At 43.0% G+C, this 14,524-nt stretch overlaps 1 protein-coding gene across 13 annotated transcripts in view; it reads left to right on the top strand.

Annotated features, from left to right (window-relative positions):
- The window catches only part of LOC100742711, a 64,283-nt gene that overhangs the window by 22,872 nt on the left and 26,887 nt on the right, over positions 1-14,524 (top strand). For 7 of the 13 annotated variants that reach the window (XM_033320090.1, XM_033320086.1, XM_033320084.1 and 4 more), the window contains one exon: positions 3,757-3,874. The exons of 1 other annotated variant lie outside the window; for it this stretch is intronic. In XM_033320090.1, the coding sequence (XP_033175981.1) occupies positions 3,804-3,874 (71 nt within the window). In that variant the 5' untranslated portion in view covers positions 3,757-3,803. Of the gene's footprint in view, positions 1-1,916; positions 1,921-3,754; positions 3,875-4,128; positions 4,429-10,358; positions 10,669-10,719; positions 10,744-14,524 lie in introns of those variants that run through there. 5 more of the 13 variants (XM_012384133.2, XM_033320088.1, XM_012384134.3 and 2 more) reach the window with 5 other exon arrangements.

Below are 14,524 nucleotides of genomic sequence, written 5' to 3'. Positions count from 1 at the left end.
GTCCGCTCCTGGGGATTTCCTCCACGTTAATAAAAAAAAAAAAAAAGTTACGTATTTTCGTGGAATCAAGTACGAGTTCTATATTTGCGTACAATAGAACAATACGATTTTTACATCTCCACTTGGTACACTTCGTGCTCGAACTTTAACTTTTCAATCGTTAAAATATTCGAGTTACAAGTACGCGCTGTGTGATCTATTTCGCCAGCTGCGTGACAATTTTATCGAGCAAACTTGAGCGCGTTTTGAACGCAATTGTGAAAGAAAGCATTCTTATTCCCGTAGAAAGTGCATTCTTCTTCTTCTTCTTCCTCTTCTTCTTCTTCTTCGACAGACCGGTGATCGGCTAAACGGCGGAGCTATTTTTTTTCTTCGTCGCGCAATGACGGTGATAAACGATCCTGCTCTCGCCCGGAGAAATCTTCGATCTATCATTCGCCCCCTTTTCTTTGATTTCCTATTCTTCGATGTTCGCGACGCTCGCATTGGAAAAGGTCGATCCTTGGTGCTTTTGCGAGTTGCAGTCATAACGTATAGCATTATGACGAGACGTAAAGTGAAACGCGCGATCCTTATCTTCCTTCCGATGATACACGCTGTTACTACAACGGTGATGGAGAATATAGTTTCATGGTCGAAAGTGTAACGACTTTCAATTTTACGTGGTAATTGGCGAGCAAGTTACAATAGGCGAGAATTTATGAAATATTATACTAATAAGTAGCGATGGGCTTAAAGTATCGTACGTCGCAAGTATAGCGACTGCAAAACGTATTCCAAACTTGCAAACGTTTCCAACTGGGTTCACCGATAAGTTTCTTTACTTTTCCCTAGTACGTAATATACCTGTGTTTCGAAGAATATTATAATTTACACGAAATTAAGGAAGACGGATGTGTGTATATGTATAGATATAGATATAAATAGATAGATAGATAGATAGATGATAGATTAATTCTTTTATTCATAATTTACTTTTTTTTTTTAGAAGAAGAAACAGTACTTTAACGGTAGAAATAATGGAACTTTACGAGTATCTTATCAGAGGTTAATCAAAAATCGCTCCTCTTAGGTATCGTTCATAGATAGTCGGAAGAGAAAACAGGTTGAAATAAACGTCCAAGTAGCTGGAAATCGCAGGATGATGCACCATGAATTCTAATACAACGTGGTTGGAAAGAGCGAAACTCGCGTTAAATCGAAGGATACGAATCTTTTAAAAATACATAACTGGTAAATGTAAGAAGCTTCGCGACGAACTAATAGCATAATGTCACGACGATCGATGTAGTACAAAGATGTTTCAAAGATGTAGTACATGTAAAATTACATAAAAAGGAAATTGGCGTTTTTTACATAAAAGTGTTAATTAATAAAAAGTATTAGTAAAATCGGCAATTTCCTTCCAAATATTGAAACTCTACGAAGCGAAGCTCGAACGTTGGATTTGATTCGGACTTGTAATTTCATGTTGAAGTTGGTCCCATCGCTACCAATAAGTAGTATAAGTTCTATATCGAGACTGAAAACAATCGAAATATCAGACAATGGAAGAAAGCGTTTCGGCAAGCGTGATAAAAATTTATTAGCTATCGAGGCTATATTCGTGATCACGCGTGTGATTTGTTTAGCAATCGGCTAATTGTTCCAGCGTCTTTCTCTGTTTCCTATACGATGACGCAGGTTTGTGTGTGTTACGCGTGAATTACGAATATCGTTACACAAAGGTAGCAGATTTCGCGGCCTCTCGTTCGTAGAACGAACGAAGCGGGTTCCCTGATCCATCGCGTGCGATACTTTAGCTAGATTTCCACGTTGCTTTATACGATTCACGCACGACGAACTGTTAAATGTCGCGTTAAACGCTTTATTTTATATCTTTTCGTGGTTGATGTTTGAAACCCGCTTCGGTTGAAACGACTACTTGATCCTTTGCAACGAGTACGAAGAGTAGAGATAACGATCAATTTGTATCCTTTAAATACACTTTCGCGACTCTACGATAACGTCGACCGTGTTTTTTTCCATATCGCTCAATTTTCTATAAATCTACGATCTTTGGTAGTTTTCACGCGATCAGAAATGTTCAATACGAGATTTATCATTATTTATTTATGTTGGTTGATTAGACATAAAACTCGCGATATTTGGCACGTCAGACGACGAATTTTTTCCGTTAGTTTCTTTATTTTCTCGATCGTTCTCAAATTGCACGATGTGGTGTGTGTGTGCGCGCGTGTGTAGAAAATGATCGCGAACACAGAAAACGTCAAACTACTTTCTACCGTTCGCGATGCCCGGATACCGTTAAACGCTAATACCGATATAACGAAAATCGAGGGGCCCCTTTCGAAAGTTCTTTCAGTCGAAAATGAATATCGGTAAAGAAAGTTAAGACGCGCCATTCCAAATATATCTGTTTACTTTGGCAACTTGTTAGGTTGTTCGTTGTCACCTTTAATTTCGACACGGCTTATCTAAAGTCAATTTCGTTACATCGAAGTAATAAGATAACAATCGGAATGTGGTTATTATCGTTTATCGATACAATTTTTATTTACGATTCTGTAAATTAATCAGACTGGCAAAAGTAAGCAAGCGGCTGGGTATTTTTAAGCCGCAACGTATAAATTTGTCGAGGACGTAGTAGTCGAAGTAGAACGATGATAAATACGCGGAAAATTCTTTCTCCCTTAAAATAGTCACAACTCGAGTTCGCTAACCATGCATCAAAGCTTTGTGTTTCGATAATTTATGCGTACATTTGCGACGTCTCCTCGTAATTTGTACGTCAGTTTGCGAACGAATCGTCCATTTATTGGCACGCTAAACGTGTTAAAAGCGCAGCTTCTTCAGGCACTATTCGAGGAATACGGCGCCGCTGGCGCTGATACGTCCAGGTTAAAACCGTTCTTTCAGCGATTAGCATATAGGCACACTGACACACTAAGGTCGCGTATCTACGTGCTTTCCTTTTTCTTTTTCCTTCTTTTTCTTTTTTTTGCTTTTTTCTTACGATACTTTTGGTACCAGACAACGTCCGAAGTAAAGAATTTTGGAGCACGCAGCGCGACGAGCAGTTTGGCAGAGTGGAATGACAAACAGGTAACCGATCGTGAGCGAGCGGTTGGATTTCCGATAAAACTACATTGGCTCGTGAAAATATTTGAACGTTTAGCATAGGAAACCTTTTGAGAATTATTGCGTTTACAGCGTCGTTCTTTTGTTCGATCGTCGTATCCTTATTATCCTTTTAATACGTTAGATGACGCTAAAAACGGATCGTCGTCTTAAAATTCTATTAAATTATTAAAAATTCGTTTAAATTAAACGTATTCACGTTGTTTATCGTCTACCTTAAATATATCCGTTTGTTTGTGTCGAGGCGCCGTTTCCTTTTTTCAAAGAAGAAGTATCGTTATTATCTGCTCGAACGATTTCCGCGAGTCCATCATCTTTTCCATTCTTACGCTACAGTTAGGCGTTCCTATCTACCGATCGACTATTTTGCGAATAATTTGTTATAATTATTATAATTTCTAACAAATATTTACAAATATTTACGATACGGTTATATTTTTTTCCTCTACTTTCGAATTTCCGTAGTCGACCGGCAATTTATACGCTACTCTATAGTTTATATATATATAATAAAGAATATGTACACGTATGTATATCCGTTGACAGGTAATAATAATAACCTTAAGGCCGATAGTCGGTATTTCCGAATAATATAAATTTCTATTGTAATTACAGGGACATTTTGGTAGAATTCGGTCACCGAAGGTGCTCAAGTTTGAAGTATGCTCTTAAGAACGTACGCCGGAGAAATGTGTACAGTGGTAATGGAATATTATGGAGATGATTTAAACGGGTAAGAGAGCAAGTTCGAGAAAGGTTCGTCAATTGCGACGAACGGGTACGACTTTCACTCCATTCGAACGAGCAGTGCGCGCCACGCTGTATTATTTATTAAGGCAAAAAGTTTTGTGCTTAATGATATTTTTCGCAGATATAAATGAATTTGTAACGTACTCGATGTTTAACGGGACGATGAGTTTGCTCGCGTTATTGCTTCGAATTGATCCGTAATCGAGAATGCAAATTAATTTCCCACTTTGATCACAGGTGAGAGCACGTTATATACGCGAAATAGTTATTTGAAGAACAAGGACAATAAGAAATTATAACGGAAAACTGATATATAAATGCAGCGATAAACGTATACATGTACAGAAAGTATATTCTGTTAGCCTCGCTTCGTCCTTTTCATCCGGCAAACGGTGCATTACTTACGACGTACGTTACAAAGAGACTAAAAATTCCGCAACGGATAATGAAATTCAGACGGCCAAAGACAAAAGGGACGTGTTCGCCACCTCGATAAATCTACCTTACATCTCGTATAGTGGCCCCGTCGGTGCAACGGTAAGTCTTAAAAGGATTCGATCGTCGTTGTCCAATAAAGATTTATCAGCGAATTATGAATTTATTCTCTCTCTCTCTCTCTCTTTTCCCCGACACTTTTATATCGCTCTTTGACAAATTTTTCATCCTTTCTTTTTATCGATTTTCACCGGACACATACTTTAGTTATCGTCGCGGGCTTCGAGTATCAAGAATCGAGAATCGATGGAACGAACGAGCGTTTCCTTTTCTTCTCTTGCTCGTTTTAACAAAGAATCAAATAAATTTAAACGTTTCCACGCGGTAACGAAGACGACGTCGTACGCGACGAGGTGACGTCAGGGTGAACGGGAAGAAGGAAAAGCGATTCGGTGACCCAAAATTGACAAAGATATCGGCACGGTGCCCGTAGTTTGGTGGAGGCGCACGCCCACGAACCATTGTCTTCGTAATGGCGCGACGCGACGTCCGATCGTGCACGATCGAACCAGCGATCGAGTAATCGAGCACATCCAGGTGTGCCCCCGTTGCGCGTCGTCTTACATCGCGGCGAACTCTCTATCCTACGCGAGCGTTCCGGGGATCGTGGATTCCCAGTGAAGATAGCGAGGACGCGCAATTAACTAGTCGATAAACCAGGCGCGCATTTTTTCCTTTGCGAGCGTGCATCGTAATTAGCGGACGGTCGGTCAGTCTCGGTCGCTACGCGCCGGGAGAAAGTTGGCTCAAGGTGAACCGTGAGAATGAAATAACGTGGCGCTCGTAGCGTTTCTGGTAGCGGGCTGACCGCTCTATTCCAGTCTTTTCTTTCTTCTTTTCTCGTCGTTTCCCGAATTCTTGACGGGAAGATCGGGCCGTTGCAATTAGCCAAATTACGATTCGAACGTAACCGACTTTACGATACGCTCGACCATCGAGAACGCTTTACGCTAACGTGCCGAGTCTAAAATAGAAACTTGACCGTGAAAGTGAGCGTGGCGAACTATCCTTATTCAAAAACTGTTTGACCGGTTGCCGAAGGCGCTATCGATGGTAGCAGATTTTACATATATTAGAAGAAATATACGGCGTGTCAACGGCATACGATAGTACCTAATCTAAATGACTGTCTGTTCGTCCGTACGTTGATTAGTTACAGCGTTACCGATTACGTACAGCGCTATCTTGAAATTATTTCGAATGAACGCCTTACGTAATTAAACGTCGGTGACAGTTTTACCGGATAATTGCGTCTTATATCGAATAAAATTCTCGTTTTCCAAGTCTATGACCGTTTCTCAACACGATTTTCTTGACATCCGTGTTATTGATTACGACGTTGGCGTACTACTTTTCTCGACGTTTCCTTAAAGCGATACACGACTCCCTATGTAGGTTAATCCGTTTTTGCATAACATTGTCGTTAACTTCTTAAATTCTCGTTAGATCGTCATTGATTTCTAACTATTAGCGATTACTCGCGATAGCCCGCGCATAATCTGCGTAAAAGGATCTGCGAATTCGTGGCAGCGACGAATAGCACAGTGCGGTGATAAGCGCGACGAAATTATTGTAAAGGCTGATGTATGATGTTTCGTAAAAAAATTCTATGATCATTTAATTGGTAATTATCAGAGACATAATTTCTAATTATAACGTACAAAGTATCTGTTTATGGTGTGTAAAAAGTTGTTCGATCGAGTTATTAAAATATTTGATTTTTAACAGGAAAAAGTGGAACGACAATTTGAGCTTACGCGTGAGTTCGACGTTGGGAGTAGCAACTTACAAACGCGAATCAACCTACGGATCGGAAACGACTTGGGCGATAGGTACCCTGAGCTTTTTAGGGTGCGACGAGGACGAGCTCCTCTTCTCTCGATGCGGTTTCGGCGGTGGAAAGTATGCCAGAATTAAATCTTGCGTTCGACTTAATACGAAATGAACGATCGACGGTGCCGTTTGGAAATCGACTGCGAATTGACGGTCGGAACGCTGCTCGAATTCCTACAATTCGGTGGTTCGAAGTGAGAAATCGGTCAAACGCACGGTTTGATTCCATCGGATTCGATCGGATTCCGTCGGATTGTTTCACGTACGAGGCACGCGGTGTCTTGGAAATTTCGAGTCCTCCCTCGAAATACCCGATATACCGAGTCGTTTCTAAACGCTCTGTTCGTCAGGATATGCGCTATTAACCGAACGAATCGGACATCGAAGGCGAATTTCTCTTCTTCGATATGAATGGGCTTTATTCTCGCCCGTGACCGCTCGTTGTTCGAGAGAAATTTTCTGCCCACAAACTTTGCGAGCAAAGTAAAAGAAAATCCGAAACGGGTGCTTTCTAAGAAAGTAAATGTTCGTACGTAGATGGTTGTCGCAACAGCTCGTCTTCGAGTTTTGTTTCCTCGTCTTTCGGCGATCTGGCGCGATCGTGGCAAACAAGGCGTTGCGTAGACACGTAGAGTTTCGTGCGACGAAAATTTCTACGATATACGCGCAAGATGAAGTTTGAATTTATACGAGTCGTAAGCGGACGTAATTGCAACGAAGATTTAACAAGTTTTTGTATATGGTGTAATTGGCGCACAGTCCGTTTCCCCGCGCGTTTTTCCTTCCTCGTTCGAGCCAAACGACGAGAATGCACTTAACAGGTAGATAAAATGACTCACTCGTATCTGAAATAGCGTTATTTGTCCTGCATTATCTCCTTCGATATTTTTCTAACTTGGCTGTGTTCAGTGCCAGCAAGCAAGTTTAAACTCGCATAGTCGTAAAAATATTCCGATCGGTGAAAAAAAAAAAAAAAAAAAAAGGAAGAAAACGGAAGAAAGCGAAATAAACGAAATAAACGAATTACGGATTGTTTGTTGGCAGTTGTCGACACTCGTTTCGCACGAAGCGCGACCATCGAGACCGTGTTTCCTTTTTCTCGACAGGTTGAACGCGTCAAAAAATCGACCTGTGGATTCTGCGCGCCGTTATATCCCTCGTACAACGTCATAGATCGCCGTTGACCCGACGTCCAAGAAGGACGAGAAAAGGCAATCGTCAAGTATCGTTTTCTCCGTGCACCGCGTCAGTATCTTTTCCGTCGGGGTTGCGTACGCGTACAGTGGCTCACGAAACGAGCACTTTAAGAAAATTGTAAAAACTTGTTCTCGCAAGAGAATTCTACGCTACTCGATAACACGTTCTGTTACACGATCTCAATTTTTTGTATCACGCGTTAACTTTTCAAATTCTATTTGATTGCGCGCCGTGATATTCGTCGTACGTGCAATTCTCCAAGCAAATTACATCGCGTCAAAAATGGGCAAATATCCTCGCATGCTTTGAAGCAGTAGCGTGGACGCGAGGACGACGAGGCAAGATCCGCGTGAAAGCTGAATGCGAGACTCTCGTGAATGGCTGCTGACGTCAACGCTGGTGGAAAAATTGCGCAATTTCACCGTTGCAGCCGGCGCGAAATTCGTTCGCTTGGCTTTCTTGGGGAATCGGAACCGCGACGGAGGCGGGACCCGGAGGAAGAAAAAACGCCGCGCCGGAGAGTCCGGGGAAATTAACGGGGTCGGTGTTCGGAATGCGCGTTAATTAGGATCTAATTTGCGCTCGCGATCCACAAATCGTTGTAATTTCCCCGGAGAAGACGCGCCTACTTACGCGGGAATAATATCTCGAAATTTATCGTTTGCTTTCCGATACGCTTGCGCTATTGTTGCCGTCGTAACTTTCGGCGTTATTTGTCGGTTAAACGTTTTTCGAATATTTCTTGAATACGCGGCGCACGGTAAACGCGCCGCGTTATCGTACAAAAGTATCGGACATTTGCTTATTCTTCGCAGAATCTCACTTATCTCGATTACGTAATTACGGATCAAAGTATCCGCATCGAGTTCGTTCTTTACGACGGTGCATGTAGCTGCGTTTATTTGACGTTTAAACGTTTATCGAAGAACGGAAAATGTGCAGGATATACGCGATATGGAAGAATATAGGCGCGCACTAACGTTATCAACGGATTGCGATAATTATTGGCATCGTCGTAGTAAATAATATCGATATCCTCGCTATGAAACACTCGTCAGGCTCGTCTCCTACGGAAGCAATGTTCCAAGTATCGTATCTAGGTCGATCCGATAATCCGGATTTCGATTTAGAGTAGGTCTGTACGCATGAAACGCGTTAGAATATTAAATGTCGATTTAGGAACGACGCGCATGATGATGTCTCTTACGTAAATGGGTTACACGAATGTTTCCGCGTAGCTCCGCTTCTATCATAAACGCGTACTAGCACTTTCCCCTCTAACGACGTCTGCTTGTATCCTTTGACACTCGGCGTGATTCTTTAATACGCGTTATCTTTATTCGTTTTGTCGCGTTTAAGGAAATTTACAATTTATAATTTCTAGCTCGTTCCCTCGTATAATACCCGTGTTTTTCCAAAGAGGATGTAGAGGAAATTTCTATAGACAATTTTATATATTTTCTCAGCTAAACTTACAGCTTTCCTTTGCCAAAAAGAAATCAAAGGTTTACTTTCTCGCGTTATTTTACTAAACTAAAGTTTACTTTGCTAGAAAGTAGTAAGCTCTGGAAGATAAATTTTATGGTACGAGCGATATTATATAGCCGAAGGAAAGTGGAAAATATCTACGGCGCACGATACGGTTACCCTGTAAGTGGAAAGAACGCGTTACTTGTTAGAAATTAATATAAACGATTTGTTTGCTACGTAAATAGCTTCGCTGTGATACGAACGTCCGATCTCTCGCCATCATTTACACGTTTACTCGTTTTCGTTATCGTGGAAACTCGAATTAGCGAGCGAAAGTCGATACGCATCTTTGGATTTCTTGCACGATGATCGACGAGAGTATGCAAAACTACGTATACGTATATAGCTTTGTAGTATCTTGTCTAAAATCAGACAGCGACCGTGAATGTTGTTGGTTGAGAACTTTCGCTGCTATCTTGACCGTGCTCCACTTCCGGTATTCGAGCGGAGAAGGGAAGAGAGACGGAGAACGGCCGCCTATCGTTTAAGAAGACAGATACGTATCATGGAAAACTACTTTCTACGATTGGCGATAAAAATATATAAAAACATGCGTATCCCTTTGACGATATTTCATTGACATTTGTCGTTCCTAATAATGCCGTTCGTAATTGTTCCGATTTTGTATTCGTCACGTACGATCATATATGACACGATACGATAATTCGATAATTCGATAATCGGATCGTATGCGACGAAGAAAGGTTAAACCGGAGTAAGAAATTTGTATATATCTTAAGATGTTGTTGCGGTAAAACGTAACGAGGAATATGTGTAAATTCCGTGTATCGTAAAAAGTAGGTCGAATCGCGTGAAACTTAGATAAGCAATTTTATAGGTGTTAAGAAAGAGAAGAGAAGGGTAAGACGCGGCAAAAGGATTTCTTCCGGTGTTCTTCGAAATTTCATCCAAGGGATAAACTATATTTGAGAATTAATGGAAAACTTTCGCTGATATCCGGTACCTGGTGTGGACTTCCGGTATTCGCGGTAGGCAGAGCGAGACCGCGCGTCATTCTTCGTCGAATGTCGTGTGATTCAACCTCGCTCCGTTTACGTCTCATTGTAGCTCTCTCGGCCGATGATTAAGAAAAAAGAAAGTCGAGCCTACATTCTATAGACGGCGGACAAAGTATTGTCCACGAGGTTGAAAGCATAAAAAACTATCGCTGGACTATCGCTGTGAAGAATGGTTGGTTTCGCGTGGCCGTAGGCAAACGAAATTTTCAAACTACCCACCCCTTGCGACTTTTTCGCCGCTTTCTTCCCCGACAATATAGATAAGAGGATAGACGAAGGAATTGAAATTTTTGCCGCAGGTGACGGTCCCGGCAGATCCGGCGAGGGTTTTTGGTGAAAGCCGACGGCCCCGAGAGGGGAGAGTATATAGACTGCGTTTCGTTTCTGGTGAGCTCACAACCAACTTACTCGGCAAACCCGTCGGTGTGTTTTGCCCGTCACGTTCATTAATCCACCTCTCTTCGCTGCTTTTCGTTCATTTGCCCTTCCATTTCGCGAGGATCTCGTGGTCGGGTGTCGTCGCCACCGAACGAGACGAAACCAACGAGAAAATCGACGAGCTGCGACGAGAGAAACGCTCGAGTGCCAAGTGTGTGTGCCAATAGGATTATAATCGGCTGAAACTGTCGGAGGAAAAAGGTTTGTGACAACGTTGTGATCAGTGGTACCCGATGGACTGATTGATACGCTAATATACACGGTGGTGCCTAATCCGTGATCGTTTAGTTTCCGTTTAGTTTCCGTTTAGTTTCCGTTTAGTTTCCGAGCATCTTCGAAGGTGACATCTCGAAAGTCTCTTTTCGCGCTACACGCGTCGACGATCACCGTTGGAAATCTTTCCGATCGTTTGTGTTTTTCTGTTTTCTATCATTTGGTGACTCGCGCTTTTGCGTTTCATACGTTTCCACGCCGGAGAAAAAGACGATCCTCCTCGATAGTTTTCGATTCTGCTCCGTCATTTCGTTAGAAAACGCTCTTCGTTTCCCAAATAATTACGTTGCTTACCTCTGCCTTTTAATCCTTAATTAATGTTTCGTTTTTATCCGCTACGATAAAACACGTGCTTCCATTCACGCGAGCGATCGTTCGATCGTTTTCTATGAAAATAGCAGGCGTTTTTCTTTTTGCCAACGTTCATCGAACAAAGCCGATCCCTTCTCCTCGTTTCTTGCTTCTTGTCCCCACTCTCTTGGTCTCGCGAACACACGTTGAAAAGGCAAAAGGGTATGTGGGGTAGCGAGTCAGTGTGTCAGCGTTCTCACGTCTCTCTTCGAGGCGTCCTTCCTTCTCCGGGTCTATGTGGAGAATAAGGCCGCGTGTAGGCAGAGAAAGATCTTCGTGCTGGATAACGAAGAGAGAAACGAAGCTGACGCCGGACGATCGCTGGAAAAGGATGGATTCTTCATTCTGAATCTCAGCAGCGCCGTTCAACATTCGTACTCAACATCTAACTGCATAGGAGACGAGATTCGCGATAAATGCCAACGATTTAGAGACGTAATTGAGTCCAGTGGTCGACTTTTCAGCCAAGATGAAAACGTTGCTACGCGGATAAACGTTCGTTTCTATTCGAATCGATTAGGCGGAAAAATTGCCCGACAAATTTGATATCGTACTTTTAGTAAAATTACTAGCTACTTTTTGGTAAAATCAGATTTCCCGATCCTTTACAGATCCTTTTGCTCGATTCTCCGAGTTTCTTTCCTTCGTTCGTTTCATCGATATCTCTGTGTCTTTCGTCGTTTCATCCTAATAATTTTCAATCGGTGTTTTTATCGTTTCGCTGCAATTGCTCGCGGAGCCCGTGTAAACTTTTACCTTTTATATTCCTTAATTTCGTTTGTAGATTTTTCCGTGAAAATCGGTTCGAAGGTAGTTGCCGCGAAGCGAGGGAATGCCCGCCACCTGTCGTTCGAGTCCGACGCTGTGTAGTCGTTCCGCGGCAGTTGGAACGTCGCCGGATAATTTCGCGGCATCGGCAGAAATACCATCGAAAGCCTTTTGTTTCGTCCCTTTAACAAGCGAGACGAATATTCGTGAAAGTTCCTGAGCAACCGGCCGTGTTCACGCGAGATCAATTTTCCGCGGCGCGATGTTGCCTTAATTTCCCGCTTTCTGCCTCGCCTCGGCAGCCAACTATTCCTCGGAGAAAGAAACATCGGAAAACGAGAAAAAAAGCACATACGCGTTTAAAATGTATCTCTTTGAAATCTTTCTCGACTGTTTCTCCGTTTCAACCTGTTAATCAGATCGTACGATACGTTTATCTCATCTCTCTCTTTTCCCTACCGAAACCACCGAATCTATCTTCTGCCCTCTTATTTTCATAAATTAAGAAAGCTAAGAATTTTGTCGACGATTCCTATCCTATTCCTGCGTTCTTCGCGCATCCTATCGATAAAGAGATGTTTCAGTCTCGTAATTTAGAGATTCGGAGAAGAGGGATTTCTCTAATTCGAAACGTTTGATCCATATTTTTCGTGGCCACCAATTATGAAAAACGAACGCTATATACCTACTTGGAAACGCGGTGAATTTTTTTCTCTCTTTAATCGTTTCGATAGAAGGTAGAGATACACCTTGATCAGCTTAACGCGCTCTTCCGACATGCCTTTTAGCTGCACGCTTTTCCACTGGATATCGACTTTCTCGATGTCTCGATTACATTTGCTCGCTATTCTGCCTATTCTTCCTAACGAGATAAAGAACTAATCGATTCAAAGGCTGCCGTAGAAAAATTCATTTCTAGTGGAACGAGACGATCGTTTCGATCAAAATCTCCTCTTTTACCAGAGATGCTTCTCGATCGATGCTTCGACTATTCAACTTAATTTACTTTCGTTAATTGTCGGTTGTTGGCGAAGATAGTCGGTTCTCGGAACATTCGACACACTCGACGACAAAGTTCAATTTCGGAAGATCCGGACGTTTAGCGCGTCGCTTGGAACATTTTGAGCGATCGCTTGGCGAAAACTTGAATCGAGTCCACTTTCCGGTTTCCTCGAAAATACCATACGTCGTACGATTAACTTTCCATCGATAAGTGGAACGGTGTAACCATTAGCATACTCGAACCATCTTTTTTTACCTTCGCATCCTTTCCTCCATGTCACTTTCACAAGGGGCGACAGAATTTCGCGCAACACCGCGTCCTACCATGCTGTGCGTTGGGCACCGCGTCGTCTGGCATTCGTACGGGGTTTCGTTCGGTGCGTGTGCCACTACCGTGCATCGTAGCTATAACGGTACCTCGTTACGTCATGTGCTCGCACCTGTCACGCCTCGGTCGAACAAAGGGTTGCACCACCGGTCGCCGCCGTCGCTAATAATAATAACCAAGCGAGAAAAAAATACGGGCCGAGGAGGAGGAGGAAGCCGCGCTGCTATTCGATATCTGATTTCCGTGACGAGGAAACTGGGACTCGTGCCTTCTCGCTTCCTTGGTGCCGGCGACGTATTCGGAGCACCGCGACGCGCGATGCCCAGGGCGACGCTCTGTCTCCGGACCTTCGTCGCTTTAGATTCACCTTGTCGTCAACGTCGCCTTTATCGATCGCCGTATTTTTCGTTTCGTACGTTTCGCGTTCTACGCACGATTCTCCCATATACACGACTGTCTTCATCGAATCGGAACTCTTATGTTAAACGGCGCGTTGCGAAGGCGATTAGTCTGAGCGGTGTGCTATCATATACGTACGCGTGTCTCGTTCAAGCTGCCGATTCAAGATGCATCTGGCGACGTACAAATCTCTCGTCTGTAACGTCATTTTTGATTTATCAACGGTCGCGATAAATCATTTACATAAATTCGTAAAGGAAGCAACTATCTTGCTATAGAATTGCCTATACAGAGCCAAGCTTTGTACAAGTGAGGCGTTGGATCGCGTTATCATAAGGCAGTTGTCGTTACAATTTCGATTACGTTGGAATATTTTCCAAAAGCTTCGCGATCGCTGTCGCGATTCTAATCTCCAAGATTCGCTATCGTTCGATTCGATCGATCGTTTTCTATCTACGATCGAATCTTTAGCCGCGCTATCGTCGTTAAGGAAATATAATTCGCGATTAACTGGCAGAAACGGAACGGATTCTTCGATGTTTTTGAGATGTAGGTCGGTTTGCGACGGCCGTTGATGGAAAGAAAAAACGGTACGTTAAGATTTAACGACCAACGATGATAAATTCACGAAGATATCTCTCGGATCTGTTCGCAAGATGCAAGGCGAATCGCTCGACTGGCGGAAACGAGGGTAGAGAAGGCGCGTTACGGAACGTAGTTTGCTGAAATAATTGTGTAACGCTGCTTTTTCGACCAACGATTGCTCTTGGTCGCGTACTTTGATCTCACTGGACGCGCCTTTTAATACGCCGATGTCTGCCGATCTGCAACGATTTCAAGGACGAACCGCTTATTCGGATCGTTGCTAATGGTTCGCGATCTCGATCCCATTCGGTGTCATTTTCTCCGGTGTCTACGCATCGTATTTAGGACGTGAGACATAAACGACACATTCTCGACTCGCTTGCGTTCTCTCTCTTTCCCCCTTCCCCCCCCCCCC

This window comes from Bombus impatiens, unplaced genomic scaffold, assembly GCF_000188095.3.
Source record: "Bombus impatiens unplaced genomic scaffold, BIMP_2.2 scf_0235, whole genome shotgun sequence".
NCBI classification, from domain to species: Eukaryota; Metazoa; Arthropoda; class Insecta; order Hymenoptera; family Apidae; genus Bombus; species Bombus impatiens.
This window is presented reverse-complemented; position numbering and strand designations above follow the sequence as displayed.